Source organism: Protomyctophum parallelum, assembly GCF_964188405.1.
Source record: "Protomyctophum parallelum genome assembly, chromosome: 15".
Lineage (NCBI taxonomy): Eukaryota > Metazoa > Chordata > Actinopteri > Myctophiformes > Myctophidae > Protomyctophum > Protomyctophum parallelum.
Genome location: NC_139710.1, coordinates 45,617,244 through 45,637,340, shown reverse-complemented (window position 1 = coordinate 45,637,340; position 20,097 = coordinate 45,617,244). Strand labels below are relative to the sequence as shown.

The 20,097-nt window shown below is 40.8% G+C and overlaps 2 protein-coding genes across 2 annotated transcripts; one reads left to right on the top strand and one right to left on the bottom strand.

The window, feature by feature from the left end:
• Positions 1–917: 917 nt before the first annotated feature.
• Positions 918–9,700, bottom strand: slc2a8 (solute carrier family 2 member 8). The gene is made up of 10 exons (XM_083783616.1): positions 9,218–9,700; positions 8,599–8,764; positions 8,017–8,223; positions 7,255–7,354; positions 6,066–6,277; positions 5,034–5,183; positions 4,808–4,916; positions 4,362–4,523; positions 2,885–3,030; positions 918–1,868 (listed from the first exon to the last, which is right to left on the bottom strand). Exons 1-10 carry the CDS (start codon positions 9,313–9,315, stop codon positions 1,722–1,724), a joined length of 1,497 nt encoding a protein of 498 aa, XP_083639742.1. The 5' UTR covers positions 9,316–9,700; the 3' UTR covers positions 918–1,721.
• A 599-nt stretch (positions 9,701–10,299) lies between these two features.
• LOC310871883 (tetratricopeptide repeat protein 16-like) lies at positions 10,300–18,538 on the top strand (the record flags this gene model as incomplete). Its single annotated transcript, XM_083783520.1, has 11 exons — positions 10,300–10,379; positions 10,854–10,944; positions 11,398–11,535; positions 12,109–12,209; positions 14,472–14,601; positions 15,056–15,270; positions 15,355–15,626; positions 15,895–16,036; positions 17,748–17,913; positions 18,153–18,304; positions 18,454–18,538. Exons 2-11 carry the CDS (start codon positions 10,876–10,878, stop codon positions 18,536–18,538), a joined length of 1,470 nt encoding a protein of 489 aa, XP_083639646.1. The 5' UTR covers positions 10,300–10,379; positions 10,854–10,875.
• Positions 18,539–20,097: the final 1,559 nt, after the last annotated feature.

Genomic DNA, 20,097 nt, shown 5'->3' with positions numbered 1-20,097 from the left:
CTGAATGGACTAGCAGCTTGTACAGTATTGGATTGGACAGACACACATCATATATAAAAAAATGATATCAAACTGACCAAAGTAAAATCTGTGATGTTTATAATTAAATTAACCACTTTATTATGGAGTACAAAATTCTCCTTAAAAGCACAATTGGAGCTGAAGAGCATAAATAAAGCTTTTTATTCTTTTCAGAGAGGATACAATATCCACTGTCCTATTTTATATGACTCCCCAGAATTATGTTCTTCCATGTCTATAAAAAGTTATATTTTATAAAATTAGCATTTAATTGATTTGAACTATCTACTGAAATGCACCTGCTTTACATTCAAAATATTAAGATTCACAACACAATTATTTCAAGATTAATTTCAAACACCTGAATATGGTTGATTGTTCCAGGTGTGTAGCCCAAGTTTAAGGCAAAACCAATATAATTAAATTAATTTACACACTATTAAGGATTTTCTTTTCAGTGAAGACAATATGGCACTTTTACTAGATCCCAACAATCACAGAATGAATGACGTTTGATATCAATTTGTTTTACAATAAAATGTGTAAAACATAAATAAGGGTAGATTGTTATTATGCAGCTTATGTGAACGGTGTACCCCCAACTGGAAAAGGCCTGCATCTTAGAGATGGCACCATGACTAACCCATTCTGACCTGAGATCAGATTCATACGAGGTTTCCGCCGGACACACACTGGTCTGATGAACCCATTCTGACCTGAGATCAGATTCTAAAAAATGTCAGTCGTTCTTCGATTATTCAAAAATAGCAGACCTACAAGCTCGTATCGCGCCACTCGGTGGCGCGATATGAGCTTGTAGATCTGCTATTTTTAAATAGCTAAAGCATAACATGATGCTGACACCAAAATGGGTGCCTGGTCAGAATGGGCTAAACTGTGCAGTATATGAGAATGGCAGTGATAGATACCACTTATAGCCATGTAAAGTCCCTACATCTGTAAAATGAATCATAATTGATCTGTGAGCTCCCAAACTAATGAAACACAGAGAAACTGTGCATAGACAAAACATTTTCACAATGTTTAGAAAAGAAATTAAACATGCACATGGATTCATAAATACCATGTACAGTCCAAAATAGTATAGAAAAACTTAGCTGCTTGTGTCAACAAAGAGAATCAAATAACTCTGTACAAATAACAGTTATCCCATTGCCACATACAGCAGTATGTGGGAGAAGTAAGCTTAATATCATAGGGCCACTAGTACAAATCCAGAGAGACGATGGGATATACAGGAAGGGGTGTGGGGGTGAAGGAGACATGCTGTCGCATCCCTCAATAGTGTAAAGAGCAAATGCACCAGTTAAAATTACACATTGGCAGTACAAAGGCTGTGGATTAAGGGGTGCATAGTGGTCAACTTGACATATTTAAGAAGTGTTCAAAATGCCCATACTGTAGCCCGCTACAACAGTCAGTCAATACATTTATCTTCATTTGAGAACTTTCTATACTTCCTTTTTGTGCATGTGACTTTGACAGCCAAAATCACAGCCAAAGGTAGGCTTTGGTGAGTGGTTAAGCCTGATTTATACTTTGTCGTATGACGGTGTCCCGCACCACAAATAGCCCACAAGGCTCTACAATGCGGATGGTTCAACGTCTTGTGAGCTTGCAGATCAGCTATTTTCGGCAGAGGACACTGTCGTACAACAGAGTATAAATTAGGCATTTGTTTATAGTGCTGGTGTCCCTCTAAAATTGGCTTCAATTTGCTCTAGTGTTTTGCCTTTGGTTTCTGGGACAAAGAAGATGGTAAAGACTACATTAAGAGCACACATCCCAGAAAACAGCCAGAAGGTCCCAGCGCTGGTTATGAGGTCCTAGAAGATATGAAGGTAGAAACATGGTTTGTGCATTTTGATTTATGACATTTGACCTTTCAAGGACTTTACAACAATGTTTCATGACACAAGATTCCATAGAAATAGGGCAAGGGCTGGATTTAAGTGCAATATATTGTGTGGTATCTCATATATGATTTCATTCTCTTAGATGTGTATCCAGATGTGTGAAGAAGAATGATATTTCAGGATATTGGCACAGAATATGGGGAATCATTTTGATTATCACGATTACACTTTTGAAAGAAATTACCGATATGATGATCGATATACATATTGTGCATCTCTAAAATGTGATGTTGAGTATTCACACTAATGACAAGTGACTTCATGACATTCTTCTGCATATTGGAGAACGGCGGTTTAGGGCGTATATTTTATGAATTGTATACTAATTTGGTCCCTACTCCTTGGGGTGTTTTTTTGTCACTGATATTTTCATTAATCAGATTCAGAGCTGCGCTACTGAATCTGTTGGCAGAGGCATACATTGTTGTTAGTGGGTATGAAAACATAGGCGCCCAGTGGAAGAGGAGGCCTGAGGGCGGACCAAACAAGCCAACATCCTGTTATCCACATTCTATTGGGCAGCTCCCCCAGAGGCAAATTAAAATGGAAACATACGTGAAGTTTGTCCTCTACATTTTATCAATCCTAGGAGCAGTGAGCAGTCATTGATGTGATTCGCTCAGGGAACAGTTAGGGCCCCCCCTCTCCAACTGCTCCGTGAGCGGTCTGCGCATTAGTCTGACATCCCGTTAGTCCGACATACATGGCGGTTATGGTTATTAATGTCGGAATAACGAGCCGTCGGACTATGGGTTTCTTGTCTTACTGAATTTGACAAATTGCATTCAGCTACCCAATTCACAATATGACTGACACTTTGATAAGATGGCTCACAGTTTGTTTGGACAAGAATCAAATGCATTACATTTTATAAATTTCATCTGTTAGTTTTGTTTCAAATGATCATCCTGCTGAGTACTACTTACCATCAGGTCTTTGAATGTTTTGGTGATGATGAAAGCAGTGCCCCAGTTGGAGAGGACACAGGCTGCACTGGCAAAGCCCCTCACTTTGGTGGGGAAAATCTCAGACATCACCAGCCATGGAATGGGACCCCAACCCAGGGCAAAAGCTAAAGAGTGAAGTGAATTTAAAAGGTGTCAATATTTTTGGGGCATTGTGGTCGGAGGACATAATACATTCATTACTATTGCACAAACTTTCATTTCTATCAAGACCCGAGACCGGGAGCTGAAAATAGCCCATCTAAAAACACTTACAGACGTCATTTTAGTTACTCATTACACAAAGATCCATAAAATAACAAGATATACAGTCAAAGTGTGACCAATATTGTTTAGACCGATGCTAGGTTCTTGGTTTACCTATGATCCTAGATTACTGAGGCACTACACTGTCTCTCTGCATTTGACTCTTGTGATTACCTTGCCCTTACCTTGCCCCTTGTGTACATGTTCTAGTGTGGTGAGGGAATACCTTATTTGTCCAAATGGACATACCGGTAGCTACATACTGTATATTACGCACGCACACGCACGCACGCACGCACGCACGCACACACACACACACACACACACACACACACACACACACACACACACACACACACACAATGCACACACAGTATGAGCTGTGACTGGTCTACTTTTGCGAGTACGCTGTAAAAAGACAGCAGAACGTCACATAAAGGGCCAGTGCAGTAGCTTATATACTACGGACAACCTTTACTTTTACCCCTAATGTGTATACGCAACTGGCAGTGGGAATGCTATCCAAAGGGTATTTCCAAATTCCAATGTCAGCTCTGGTTCTTCAGGTTTGCTACCTGGAATAGTACTGAAAATGCCCATGTGACAACCACATGGGTGCTTGGCAAGACAGAGTTGTCATGTGCTGCAGGGATTGTATACGTTATAGGACACGACTAGGATGTTGTCCAAGTTTATATGAGGTCATTGAAAAACCTTTTACAGTACAGTACAGTACTTTTACAGCTGTTTTCCTACAAGATTTGTCACTCTTCACATTGGTGTACATATTGAGCAGGATAGGTTGTGAATACCCCCTGGTAGGGTGTAGGGTGTCCCGTTCACAGTGAGACAGTTCACAGTTGGAGATTCCACTTTTTGCTTTGGCAATGTATGTTTTCTCATGCCAATGAAACCCTTTGAATTGAATTGAAATTGAGACACCAATCCATTGAAAAATAGGAATTTCACAACAATAATTCTGCAAATAAGAAATAACGAATGAATGAATAGTTTATGTTCGGTCTTTGTCTAAATAAAATCAAATAAATCAAAGAGATGAAGTATTTGTAAGTGAGAGACTGAGAGACCCCTGTTATTGAACAAACACTATAGCAAGGATTATAGAGCTTTAACTTTTTCTTTTATTTTAACCAAAAAATATAACTCACACTAACTTTAATAAATAGCTCACCTGTGATGAAGACACCCATACTAGCAAGGGCCAGCCAGGCAAAGTCAACCTGAGGGTTCAGGTCTGCCGACACTAGGGTGGGTAATGAGCCATTGCCCGGCTGACCACTTGTGAGGTGGAAATAAACTCCAAACACTGCTGTGCTGATGGTCATACCAACTCCTTGGTTAAGAGAGTGAACAAAAACCATACATATTCATATTAATACAAGGTAAAAATACATCAACAAACAATGAGCTACAGTATAATAATGGAGATATTTGCAGTGTTGGCTCTATGAAGGTTTACAAGTTGTTATGCATGGTCTCAGCAAAATTCAGAAAACAGAGTCTCTATGTACAGTATGGTCATTGGTTAGTAGTCTTAAGTTGTGTACTTTGTGGAAAATATATAATTTTTAACACATTTCTCAACCCTACATTAATGTAGCAGTCACACATAAATACCTGATATGAGTAGAAGGACCTTCCTCCCAGCCTTGTCCATGATTACAGCTGCTACTGCTGTAAATATGACCTGTATCAATGCCACTATCACTGAAGCAAAGTCACTGTCCTGAAAAATAAACAATGGAAATGTACACATTTTTAGTTTTTCTGATCATATCCCGGACCCTACAATCAAACATGATATCTAATTGACTCAAGCTATACACAACTTAAGCTTCCTTACCTTAAAATTAGCTTCTTGAAATATGGTTTCAGCATAGAACATGATGGCATTGATCCCAGTCCACTGCTGGAAGAGCATCATCATTATGCCAATAAATAAAGGCTTGTAGACGCCTGGGTCCTTCAGGTCAGCCAGCGAAAGACTAGAGCCCTGAGGTTGACAGAGGCGAGACAACAATCATCCAACTACTTTCATTCAGAGGTTTGATGTAAGAACTAAATAATCTTTAGAGCAACTTTAACTTAAAAATGTGTCAACTGATTAAAGATGCCCAGATAAGACTCATAATATAAGTGTACCCATGACACAATTATCCATACTCTCAATCATGGTATAACGTCTGTCTTTGTTTGGTCTTTGACCTGAATCACATTTGACCTCAAACATAATGTTGGTTTGAGCATACATAATTTAAGCTTTTGATTTGATAAAAAATAATAAATTGCAAAGATGTGACTCTACACAACAAGTTAAATCCCCAAAACAGCAATTGTTTTCACTGCTAATGTTATACTGTCGTCTCCCCTGTGCACTGATCCCTCCTGTGGGAAAATTATGTCCTCTGGGGGATACGCGAGGAAAGTTAGTTACAATGTGCATTGTACAGAAATGCAAGTGCTTTAATAATACATGTCTTTATCCATGTCTTCAGGAACTAAAGCAAAAACAAATATCATGAGAATTACAAATCATCTTTTGTCAGGCCAAGTCCCGATTTGTGATTCGTGAAAGGATTGTGGACATTAGCATTGTGTTGTATGTTTAGGTATTATCATTCTGAACCTATATTCCTGCTGTACATACAGCAAAGCAGCTGAAGAAATTGCAGATTGAGGTTTGAACCTTTGCTTTCAAGAAATATCCGAGACCATTAGCTTTTATGAACGATGCTTCTGATTCTGAACATGTATTCTATTTCTATTACTCTTTAATGTTATACAATTTACTAAAATCAGTTGTGACGACTGAGAACTTTAATGCATGTGTCTTACAAGCTGTAAGTAATTTACAAGCCAAATTACATCCAATCACCTGCTCATCGCAAGCATCCTCGATACGGGCGCACTCCCACTCAACGGGGGCGTCCGAGCCTCGCAGGAAGCGCAGTGCCTCCTCGGCCTCCCGCCTCTTACCCTGGGAAAGGAGGAACCTGGGTGTCTCAGGCATGAAACACATGAGGAACAGCATCAGTGTTGGGGGAATGGAGCTGCAGATAGCCAACCAGCGCCAGTCCAGGAATAACCCTGTAAAAGTGGTCAGACATGGGTTAGAAAAACCCCATCAGTAACCAGCTGTAGTACCCTGCAGCATGTGTGAACATTTAAAATGTACTTGCTATAATATGGTAATACAATGATTATTATGCATGTCATGTTGTTGTTGTCTGTTAAGTCATGCCTGAAAATTACACTTTTGTTTTCATTCAGCTTACTAAATCAAACTCTGGTTAAAAGATATTGCACAGAGAGGGCATCAGAAGGTCTGAGACAACAATCTAGTGTCTAGACCATATAATCTGGAAAGTATCAATTCTCCACACACCAAAGCATCTTCTAGAGCAAACAAGACAGCCCACCTAGCTTGACATAATAGACTCTATTGAGCCATTTAATGGACAAACATGTGTGGCATGCCGCTAACAAGATTAGGAATAGCCACTGAGAAACGTATCGGTTAGGAGGGAGGAATTTTTAACACGGCCTAAGATGATTGTCACTGTTCGGCTTTGTTTTACCTGGACGTTTGACTAACACCTTTTAACAAAGCCTTGAATCATACATTTGTAATACCTCCCAAGACAAATTTCCCCAAGCATTTTGTATCTATAACATAAAAAAAAGTGTTGTCATTTGACAGAAATATAGCTTAATGCTACACAGAATAAACACATTAAAGCTTTTAAATTGTGATGCTATGGTTTGTAGTCTGTAGCACATGATTGCTCTTGTAAGAGGTTATATAAAACAGCTTCCCAGATGATTTACAAGTTATAAAACTCCGGGTGAAATATAGTAATTTCAGTTTTGGTGCCATCTTTGAGGAACAAATGCCTCTATAGAATAACTTAGTTATTGTTAGTTATATGTTAGATGAAGAAATGTAGATATTATGACATTCATGAGTTAAGTATTTCTTCTGAACAGATGAATGAATCTGTAGCTTAATATCAGATTAAAATATAACATTGGGTGTCAAAACAAAACTTACAGCTAGTACATACCTACGAGATATGCTCCCATGATGCCTAACACCACCATGACCTGAACACAGGAGCCCATTGTACCACGAACTCGCTCATGTGCCATCTCCGAAATATACAGCTGCCCAAGGAGGAAATTAGATAACATCACCATTAGCTTAAAAAAATAAAAAGAATGCAATCATCTCACGTGCACAAATCTACGGTCATGACTACTGAAACAGTATACCCATGTATACCCATGTTCTTCAAGTTCCAAATAAGGGAATTTGTACCAAATATGCTATAGTCTACTGTAATAAGTAAATGCAAACATTTTAACATTATACCTAGACTGAACAATAACATTATATGTAATGTGTCTGGAAGTACAATAGGGCCATAGGACAACAACATGTAGCCCTGTATTTCCTGTACTTCTGGTTAGACACTTTTCTGCAGTGGTTATTCTCCAATATTTATCTCCTCCTGAGCTCAAGATAAAACTGGGAACAATGTTACTTTATAAGCGAATTTAAGTAATCCCTGTTTGGACTCTGGTTGTTTGATTGATTGATTGAATACCTAAAAAATTGCAACACAGTGGTATGATGATGCGGTATGATGCACATTGCACAATGCATTGTGTGCAATCTGGGTATCATGGTGCTGGTTCAGGAGCCACTACCAAAACATTATTATATTATTAATAAATGGTTAATGACACTGGAGGTGGAGTGTAGATCAGCCACCATGACTGTCTTTGCATTTCCTGGACAAAAGTAAAAATTGCAGTTTACTCACTGGAACCACAAGTGAGGTAACTCCACTTGCCAGGCCGGTGAGGGCCCTACCGAGGTACAGCATCCATACATTCTGTGCTGCAATAATGACAGTGAAACCAAACACAAACGGCAGAGAGCAGAACATGAGACTCAGCTTCCTGCCAATCTTATCCACCATCCAGCCTCCCAGAAGACCTCCGATAGCTGCACCTATAGTCACAATGGACTGAAAAGCACAAACAAAATCAGAACCGTCATGTACAGTAAATGTACTGGTCGAATGTCGAATGGCACTGGACGGAAGAAGTCTGAAGGTAACAGCTAATTAGTTGTTGAGATGTTATAAGTTAACATCTCAACAAAGTACATACTGTCACACGTGCTACTGTTGCAAAAGCATTTCACTTCCTCTTCAAATATGACGAGTACAAAACAAAGACTGCAGACTACGTATACATTTACATCAACCTACAAAAATCTGTCAATACATCCATTCTTTTAACATGTGACAAACTGAGGTATGATACCTCATCATAAAGCTAAATATAAGCTCTAAAATGCCAGCACAGTTCATGAGTCATGTGTGTCTATGCTGTCATACCCCAAACCATGATGCCTGGTCAGCATCTAGCCGTAACCGTGGGTCTGTGTCCATGCTCTTTAGTTCAGGAATGGCAGGGGAGCTGTAGCCCAAAACGAAGCCAAAACTCATAGGACCAAGGACGGCTACAAATGTAGCCAGGTACATCTTTCCATTCTTCACCCTGCTGTTAAAAACAATAATATGGGAAAAATATAAACACAGGATAAAAGGTTAAATGTGTGTAAAGATGTGTTAAACCTCAAACTTGTGGGTAGGCTACATAAGGAGTGCATGGGCTATTTTAGGTTGGCAAGAGAATTACTAACCACCTAAAAGCATTTTTTTTTACCCTTTGCATGCATCAAAATTATATTTAGATTAGATGATAATACATTCACATATTCACCAAGTTCCTTATACCAAGGATCAAGCGTGAAAGGAGAACTACTAAAAACAACAATGTTGACTAAAAAAGCAGTTAAATCTTTAAATAAAGAATAGAGACAGAAATGATATATATGGTTGTGTCAAAGTTCATTGTGCCAAACACCTGGAATACTTACAAATCATCAGTCTTTACTGATGATTTGTCTTTACTGTAGCCTAGCCCTAGTAGCCCCAGGTTAGGTCTACTTACTCAAGGTATGCATCCTGCTCCGACCTCACTCCAGTGGGCGACTCGTCATCTGCATCCTCTTCATCAAGCAGTCGTCTTCTTTCGTTTTGGATATCCATATTGAACCCCTTTGTTCACTGCCACTTGTCATAAATCATAAATAAATAGATCAAATCGGTAACGAATGATGATCTGACTGGCTGGACTGGAGTGAACCAGCAGCAGCAGCTGAGCAGCAGCAGCAGCAGCTGCTGCACAATCTCACTGACACGGTTATAGCCGTGTTACAGCACGGTTATACCAAATACACATACAACTATGCAGTACATGCATTTTAACTAAAATCCCATAAATATTTAACGGCTATAATAATTGTCGGGATCATTTCCGTCTCGGCCACTGCGCCTGTACTCCTCCAATCGACTGGGGTCACGAAACCTGCAGTAATAAACCCACAATAACATGCGTGGTCAACATTTAGGTCAGCTGATGATAAGGGGCATGCGTGCTATTTCCTGCCCCTGCCTACCTTAGTTTCAAAATAAAAGTATACGTTCAGTCACGGTTCAGAAAAATAAAAGTATTGAAGACTCGTTTCCTTGGTTACGTCAAGATTTCTCAACACAGAAAGTTTCTTGTGAGCAGAACAGAGAGAAAGAATGCCAGAACTTTAATGCATGTAAACAACCCACAATGCACTCTTCTCTAAAGAAGAAGGACCAACAGGTAAAACTAGTTTGTTTGATAATGAGACTGAGAGTAGGCAGGCCTATGTATAAAACAAAAGGAAAAATAATAGTTAGGCCTATTATGTAGACCTACCTCTACAAAAACAAAGCATTAAATATCATTACTCAGAGTCTCAGATATTGTATATTGTATTTGTCTCCATGACAATTTCGTATCTATTTGTAAGTATAGGGCTAGGCCAGCTATTCTATATAACCTATAGCAGCCTAAAGTAGGCTTAATATGCATTTTAATGATGAATATCTACAAATCAGGTTGACGACAGCCTGTTCCCCACTGCTGTATTAGAGCAGGATTTGGAAGAGGCCATGTATAAAAGTGTTCAGCTAAAACAACTTTTTGGACCAAGCAAGCTGACCACACCTGGGCACAACTATTCTGACAGACCAGACCTACAGGTAGATTTCATTATAAGGAACAAGGCTTTTGAACAGTGAGCTTCATTAATCATTTCCATTACTGTTGTTGTTGGTCACTCACAAACAAGGTAGTCTATCTGTAAAATAATAGGCCTATTCTTTTTAAGGAATTAATAACTCAGATTTTTCTCATTGACAATACCATTTCTGTCTGTGTCTCACTCTCATCGGTGGGCTGTGGACAGTTCAGAAACCTGCCTAGTGCCTACCAATGACATCATCTGGGGATTCCAATAATGGAAACTACATCCTTTCTCTTCCTGGAAACTTTGCATGGAAAAATATAATCCAGTGATGACCAAATGACCAAACTTGCTGTTTACAATTATGTAAAATGGTAGGCAAGTTTCTGAACTGACCACAGCCCTCCCCTACAGTAGACAGAAATTGTGGCATCTCATAATGAGCATTAGTGAGGACCACTTTTATATGAAGATATAGGTTGAAAAGTTCAACCAAGAACTCATGTGAGGTTGTCGACTTTGCAGTTATTCAAAGGGAGAAGAGGCAATGAGACAATTCCAGTTTGAGAAGGCTGTAATCTGCTACTCCAAAGCCATGACTCTACAGCCAAATCAGGTATGTTTGTACGGTTCTGTAACAGATACACCTGACTGTTTCCATTGACAATAGACACAACCAACTAACTCCAAGTTGAGCTTCATGCTTGGATGCTCATGACTCATACAGGAATAATGAAGAGGTTATTGGGTCCTAAATATAGGTACAGGGATCTTTTTCATTTCTATTGCATAATCTACCCTCACCCCAACCTCAAAACATTGCTACCTTTTATAGTTCTGGTGCACATTGCAATGACAACATTAGTGGTTCTCAAAGGGGGTCCAGGAACCTACAGCGTTCCTCGAGGGGTTCCAAATGTATGATTTCAAGTCTGTAACTCTGCAAGTGTACAAATGTAACCAAATTAACCCGTAAGGGTCCATTTGGTTCTACACTCTCAGAGTTACGGAGGTACTTGAAATAAAAAGGTTTGAGAACTGCAGCTGTTGCTATTGTCCTGCATTGTAGAGCCAGTTCTATGTGCGACAGGCAGAGGCATATCTACAGCTGTGTGACTTCCAGTCGGCAGCAGCTGGTTACAAGCATGCCAGCGTCCTGGAGCCTGGGGATTTCCACATTCGCATGGCCTTTATCTATTACTTACAGGTCAGTCTGCTTGGATATTTCTTAACTCCTCTCCTTCAAATATCTAATTCTCTGTTGCAATTCTGAATTGTATTGTATTTTATGTGTATTCTATTATCCAGAGCATCTTTCAATGACTGCAAGAACAGAATAAGATTATATAGATAAAACTGCTTAGCTTCAGTCAGCTAATCAGGCTAGGATAAGATTACATTAGACCTTTATTTATCCCCAGGGATACATTCATGTATCATAACATTGGTTTCTGCAAGGTTGAAAGACAGGAGTAAAGTTAATGTGAAGTAAAATAAACATAATAAATTTACACCCCTTGACCAGCAACATTATGAGAAACAAGAGCAAGGATTGAAGGGTGCATGGAAGCCACAGTGGCTAATGCTCTTCTATGGAGTTAATTTAGTGTCTTTACTTTTCTCCTGCCTTGTTATATTGATTATTTAGAAATGTTGCAACCATTCAGTGCTACTAGACATAAGAAAATCATGTTATGCAGCTAAACTGCTAAAGAAAATGTAAAAAAACAACAACAATATGATATAATGTTGATTTGATTATCTTCCAACTTGTCCTCAGGGTCAGTGTTTGTTCGACCGGGGTTTGTTCCTGCAGGCTTTAGAGTCTTTTTCCAAGGCTGCTGAGTTGAAGCCCCACTGCAGAGCCTATCAGATGAGACGGTGATGGTCTTCTGTGCCTTAATTGTCTCTCTTGCCAACAATTGTTCCAAGTACTCCTCCAGTACCTCCACATTAGGCCGTTGCATTGCGATCTCGTCTTGATCAATCTTTGTTAGCAACCTGGTCGTGGCACTTCGAACTGCTCCCCGTAATCTTTTGTTTCTTTGTATGTCCACCATGGCTGGTGTCTGTGTATTCGCTTCTTCATTCATAGATAGATCTTGTTTAGATCTCTCTCCCGGGTTTCGGCACCAAAACTTGTAGCGGCCGGTGCAAATACCATCAGACGGGACAACTTCTTGCTTGCAATTAAGATTTCATTTTATTTCCTATACGGTTTAACAATACTAAAAACAGGGGAAAGGGGAGGTGGAACAATGTTGGCATCAAGTTCAAGGTCAAACAAATCTGAATCGAATCGAATCGAATCTGAAGGCAGAGTGTCACTTCCTGCCTATAAGCACTCACAGCATGGGCTCAATCCCACTGATTAGGGATGACACTAGGTGTGAATGGTCATTGTCCTATTGTCTTCTTCAAAGTGCTGTAAACAGTGCAATTCAATTAAGCTATATCACAGACAATATTCAACACCAGCACCATTTTCATATAGCAGAAACATGTCAAGGACTTATATGAAACTTATATGTTAGACATATATGTGGCATATGAAATTGGACCCCCTGAACATATATGTGCATATGCACTTATACAATATGAACATATAAGCACATGTACATATATGTACATAAATAATACAATAATAAATAATATAATAATAATAATAATATAATAGCAACTATTTTATTTACACATACACAGAAATGTTTGGGAACCAGTGATGTAGCCTAGTATTATGTACATTACACAATCTATTTTATCTTTCTGAATAAAAAAGATATCCAAATATGTGTCAGAAAAGAAGACCTCAGAGATGTTTCTTGGGAGAATAAACATTTATTGACTGCCCCATATAAAAATAAATCATAAAAAATAATGATTTGGTCATAAGAATATACATTGGAGGGGTGGGGGCTCCAGGTCACCAAGGCTTCTCTTGGGCACCACTCTGATGTCATCCCCGAATCTGATTTGATAAAAAAAAGAGGTATCATTAGTTCAGAAGCAAGCTACAATGCACATCACAATTTGCGTCATGTCATCATGACGTAGCCTACATTCCTACAATACACTACAACGTATCATTCTCCATTCATTGTCAATCTGAATTTAATGTTTGTGTAGTGGACAGACATTAAAGCTGGATAGGAGGGGCTGTATATCAACAGCTTTATTTCATTTTAATAATATCATTATTACTTGTTTGTCTACTTGTGGGACCGCCTCAGCTCCGTCAGCTTCCCATTCACTGCTGCTCCCAGCATGCCTTCATTGCCTTTGGTGGCTTGGGGAAACTTCTTTAATGTGGCTTCTACATAGAATCAAGGAAAAGGCGATAATGAGAAGACAGTGGACCCGATCTATAATTTAGGCATTTAGCAATGTAAATCGCTCTTAATCCAGAGCGATTTACATTTAAGCAAGAACAAAACGGCAATACAAAAAAAGACATGCTCGAAGTCAACTAGAATTCAAGCAGTCCAATTATCTCAGTGGAAGCACACTACCCCAGAATATAGAATATATTGGAAGTAGCTGCGATGAAGAAGTGAGCAAATTAAGTTAGGCTTTTATAATTACCAGGTGCTATACGCCGTGCAGATTTCTGCAATGGGTGTCATCACTTACCTGATGTTTTCTGAGGCTGATTTGAAAACTGTCAAGTGGCATTTCTTCCTCAGCCTATAGTGGGAATAGGCATGCAAGCTAGTTTGCATTGCATAATATGATGCTATAGTGTTGTGTTGTCTTGTTTCATGTTATCTACTAAACATAGACACAGACAAAGTTGTTTGTCTATTAAGCAATCATCCAGCAATCAATGGATGCTTTTAGTTTTGTCTTCAGCCAGCAGGTGGAGCTACAGACACACATATTCATACACACATATTCATAACAACACCATGACAACATTTCAGTTAATGCCATTAATTTACCTACTTCAACTGATAAATAATCCTTTCTCACACACGCACACGCACACACACACACACACACACACACACACACACACACACACACACACACACACACACACACACACACACACACACACACACACACACACACACACACACACACACTCTCTCTCTCTCTCTCTCTCTCTCTCTCTCTCTCTTTAAGTTGTCATTTATGTTGCAGCCTTGCCTGTCTGACAGCGCTAGGCCGCTACAGTGACTGTCTGCAACTGGTGACTGATTGGATTGAGTCTGACTCCCAGACTGCAGACCTTTACACCCTCAGAGCCCGGCTGTACCTGAAACTCAACCAGGTCAGCCAACAGTCTCACCAAATAAACATCTTCAGTTTACATCTGATCATATCTTGCCTTTATTGATAGTCCACAGTGTAGAGAGACAGGGAACGAGAGTGAGGGGAGTCCACTGTGATAGCTAGGCACATTTCTAGTTGTCTTGTCGTGGCTGTTGAAATACAGGTCTGAGTCCATTACTACACCAATATTTCTGGATTGATTTATGATTAGTACTGATTAAAGACGAGCGCTGACTTTTAATATTTTTTCCTTAGCTGAACATCAGTATTTTCTACAAAATTCTGACACATGCAACCGTTGATTTGTTCAATGCACTTACCCCAGTACTTGTATTAGACTATAGCCTGGTGATAGGGTTATGCAAATCTGTTTGTCGTCTAGAGGCTACACATAATTGAAAATTGAACATTTAGTTTTTCATTATCTCTGCGACAATTTATCCTCTATCCAGGTAACCCAGTGCTACCATGATGCAAAATCAGCCCTGGCGTTGAACCCAACATGTCCAGAAACCATCGCTCTGCTGTCTCAGCTGGAGGAGAGCAGTGAACAGGTCAGGCAGGAGGCAGTCAGCAAAGCCCTATCTGGGAGGCTCCCAGAAGCTCTGTCCAAGATCAACACAGCCCTGCAACACCTGCCTGAGAATGAACGCTACTACCTCTTCAGGTGATCCTGTCCATGCATGCACTGCTAGCTATTGTATTGTCCACATACAATTCATGTCTTCAATGATTGCATTTTCCTATATAGAGGGATTCTTTATCGCCGTTTGAAAGACTTCACAGCGGCCATTGAGGATCTGGTCCTGGCCATAGAGTTGAGTGAGCAGAAGGTTGGACACAGCCTCCTGCAGGAAGAGCCGAGAGCCGTGCAGGAGGAGGCCCGGGCCCAGCTGGTGCTCACCTACAACGACTTTGCCGTGCAGTGTTCCTCCAGAGGGTTCCACCCCGAGGCGACACTGCTCCTCAACAAGGCCATCCAGGAGGAGAAGAGGGAGAGAGGCCTCTACATGAACCGAGGAGGTGAGAAGAAGGGTGGATGATGGAGGGCAGGGCATTTGGCAGTATAACAAGAGATGTTTATGATACATTCATGATACATCGCATGATGTGTCCCATCAAATTGTGGTCGAAGAAGGTGACACAGACTACCTGCTGCTCACTCATTTTAGTACTGTTAGTACTGTTGCTATTACTATTCTCAATTAATATGATCAAATTTTACCCTCAGGTATTTATTATTATTCTCAATTCTCATTTTCATGTGTGTGTGTGTGTGTGTGTGGTCTAGATTGTTTCTTTAAGCAGGAGGAGTGGAGCTTTGCGCTGGCTGACTACCAGCAGGCAGAGGAGATGAGTCCTAACGACCCGGCCATCTGGGCCAGACTTGCTGTTCTCCATAACACCATGGGCTCACACAGCTTCCAGGAGAGGTCAGACACGCACACACACTGACGCACGTATGCATAGACATCCACACATATAGCCTACAGACATGCAATATACGTGCTACATTACGCACGCACGCACACACACACGCACACACACACACACACACACACACACACACACACACACACACACACACACACACACACACACACACACACACACACACACACACACACACACACACACACACACACACACACACACACACACACACACACAGAATAGTGCATTTAGGTAAAAGTCCAGCACGTTTCAGCAGAAGGTGCAGTAGTGGAAGGGCTCGTTGGTGCTCAACAGGGACAACTTATATCAGATAGAATAATACCTAGGCACTTCAGGAGAGACTACCCAAGTAAAACACCCGTTTGACTCTGAGGAAGATGCAAGTCGAAATGTCATTCATCACCCCATTATAGTAAATACGTGCAGATCAGTTGAGTGTTCCTGTGTTTTATTTGGGTAGTGCCCAGGTATTAGTAATAAGTGCATTAGGAATATGTGCACACGGGGCATCCGGGTGGTAAAGTTACTGCCCACAACTGAGGTTCAATTACTCCACGGTGGCCGGGCGCTCCAACAAACACAATTAGCTGTGTTTGTGGGTGAGTAGCTGGTGATCATTGTCACCAACGGCGTCAACTCCGCGGGTGCTCAGGAGCAGAAGCACCCACAGGCAAAATAATAATAAGCCAATATCAATATGCAGTATATGCACCCACTGTCCACTGAAATGTCCCTTCCCCAGTGGTCATGTTGTCATGCACGTAGTCACCCTTTACGGGGGGTTGGGGGCGCTTGGGCCAAGATAGGTGTTGGGCCGCCGCCCATGGGCATTCAAATGCTAATAAGCGAAGTAAACTCCGAGGACAGTGTTATGATGGTGCAGCGAACATGGCTGGTTCCAAAACAGGCTTGCAAGCCCGAATGCAGGCGCTGGAGCCTCAGGCTCTTTACATTCACTGCACCGCACATGTCCTGAATTTAGTAGTGCAGGATGTTGTCGAAAACGTCAAAGTGTGTCGTGATTTCATGGTAGTTATTCGTGACCTAATAACATTGATCAGAAATTCACCAAAGCGTTTAAGGCGTTACAGGACGACGATGCGCCGGCGTTGAAACCTCTGTGCCCAACACGCTGGACAGTGAGAGCTGCGTCGTTACAAGCGGTGCTTTCCAACTACAGTGCAATCATGGACTTTCTCAATGCTATGCATCACTCACAAGACAACGCAGCCTCGAATGTGTTCGTTGTGAACTGAAACACTGTGTTCATTAGCAAACTGTAAATAAAGTAGCTACCAACCAAAAAAAACCCACCGCTGGGGGGGGGGGGGGGGGGTGCACCCACCGCCGTTATAGGAACCTGACGCCTCTGATTGTCACATGCATTAGTGACTCCTACAAATTGGAACTCCTACTCAGTAGGGAGAGTAACTAGTAATTGCGTGTTTCCAGCTTATATGCGTTACCCCTTCCCCGTCAAACTCGTCACTGTCAGGTGAAGATGAGGAGACATGTGCTTGTCCACACCCTCCCAAGACGGACTGGCATGTAGGGGGGGTATGTGGGGGGAACTGGCAATTACTGAAATGGGAACAAAAAAGGAATTTCAAATACTGGAATTATGAAAATATGTAATTTCAAGCAGTACATCTTTCTCTTGCAACTGGCGTCTTGTATTCATATCCATAGGCGGTTCCAGGAAGCAGCGGACAGGTTTTCGTTGGCCATCAAGTACAATCCATGTGTCTGTCGCTACTATGAGAACAGAGCCAAGGCCTTCCACAAAGTACTCAACCTGCAGGGGACAATGAAGGATACCATCAGCACACTAATATTGGATCCCGCCAATGATGAGGTACCGAGACCTTTCAAAAAGTTATGGTCAACCGTTATCCGTAGTCGGATCGCGGGGGCAACCCTCCACCAGAGAGCTCCAGACTTCCCTCTCCACAGCAACATTAGTAACTTCGTTGATCCTAGTGATCCACATGATTTCTTTGTGTCTGCATGTCAGTGTGCATGTAGTTTGATTCTGTGAATTTGTGTTCACACGTGTGCACAACTGCACATGTATGTATGTTTTTGTGTGTGTAGGCGCTCACTCTGCTCATGAGTCTGTCACCAGGATGCAATGTTTCAGACATACTGTCTAGTGAAACAGGACAGACAGTCAGACGTCAGTTAATGGAAAAAATCCAGCCATGCCACTCTCCAGGTTTTACCACGTCAGGATCAGATGTTGGCAGGTAGGTTGTTAGGAATTAACTTTAAAAAATGAATTAAAAAATGGTACACATCTTTTCAAATAGTTGCTTGCGATTGTCTTCTAGGTTTATTATAGTGGCTAAAATCCAGAGCAATAACGCTCTTTTTTTATTCACTCATTTGTCCATAGACTGTGCAGTGATCTTGAAAGGATGGCAGTGGCCAATGAAGACACAGAGTCAGTCAGTCTGACTGCCAATCAGAAGGTCATCTGAGTCAGGGGAGGAGACCAAGCCATGTGTGAGACAACCTGCCAACAGGAGCTGCACAGGCAGGTGAAGAGCATTTTTCCACAAGAGTAGAGGGACATTCTTATACAGTCCTAGAAGTGGACAAAGATGACCTATTAAATTATTAAATAAAGTAATTTCTTCAGCTCAAGCTGTTATTTATTAAATAGGTCTGTGTATCTGTGTGTGTGTGTGTGTGTGTGTGTGTGTGTGTGTGTGTGTGTGTGCGTGTGCATGTGTGTGTGCGCCTGTCTGTCCTTCGCTTATCTCAAGAAAGGGGGTGCAGTGTTGAGTGTAAAGCGCTTCTTCAAAAGCAATACATGCAAAGTCGATGCAAAGATACAAATCCATGCAATAATGCAAAGTCAGGCCCAGGCCGTAGCGTAACGGTCTGGGCACCGGACTGGTGATCCAGTCGCGGTGTGCCGCGGGTTCGACTCCCGAACCCGACACGGCCTTTACCGCATGTCATCCCCCCATCTCTCTCCCGTTTCCTGTCAGCCTACTATCTGTCCCTTAAAAAATCAATAAAAGGCGTAAGCCGCAAAAAATAAAAAATAAAATAATAATAATAATGCAAAGTCATAAATGAGAGTGGGTTAACACAAAAACAAAAAACTAATTTCTAAAATACATCCGTAAGCCGCAATGAACATGTCCAAGCACAGAAGAAGATAAGATGATAATGATCTTCCGCCGTAGTCTGAAAACCCACCTTTTCAGACTCCATCATGGCCCGTAGCACTTGCCCTAGCCCCTTAGATAGTACTTTATGTAGACTTAGATAGCATGTTATACAGACTTATAGCATGTTACGTAGACAGCACTAGAATTGCATTTTATGTAGTCATAGCACTTTATAGTACATATGTATAGTATAATAACTACTTTTTATGTATGTGATGTATGCCGCATGCTTTTTGTTATTGCTTAATGTAAGTCGCTCTGGATTAAGAGCGTCTGCTAAATTCCTAAATTGTAAATTGTAAATTGAAGATGAAGATGATGAAAAAGCATACAAAATCGACAATTTGGTTGCTCACAGTGAGATTTGCACTCCTTACAACACCTAGCATTGGCCATGTTATTTTGTGGCTGAATAGGCTCTCTATAGCTCTCTCTCCCCCTCTCTCCCTTGAACCCATAAAAAGAAGAATCTACATGTATTAATAATTCTTATTTTGTTGTCCAGCAAGTGGCAGTAGAGACCCAAATTTACTATGTTGATACTTGGTAATAGAAAGTGAATGGTTTGTAAATGTGATATCCACCATGAAAAGAAAGTATGCACTACTAGAAGGTTAGGCATGTAGAAATGTAAACTGTTATATGACCAGTGGGTTAACCAAGTCTGATTGTCTAAATGACAAAGATTGGTAGGACTAGGAATGGATGGATGACCAGGCAGTCATATTGTTAATTTGTTTTTTGGAACGCAGTAAATCAGGCTGGAACCCAGGCTCCTCATTTCCCAAAACAGGCAAATTCTAAACCACATTTTAACCAGTTTCAACCTGGAGTCACTATTTCAAGTATATAGGTGA

Bases quoted from the DNA above. Each gene is read 5' to 3' on its own strand.
- slc2a8 (XM_083783616.1), bottom strand. From the start codon at position 9,315: ATGGATATCCAAAACGAAAGAAGACGACTGCTTGATGAAGAGGATGCA. The intron at 8,765-9,217 runs GTAAGTAGACCT...TGTTTTTAACAG, and splicing joins GAGCAGGATGCATACCTTGA to CAGGGTGAAGAATGGAAAGA. The intron at 8,224-8,598 runs GTATGACAGCAT...TGTGCTTTTCAG, and splicing joins ACCAGGCATCATGGTTTGGG to TCCATTGTGACTATAGGTGC.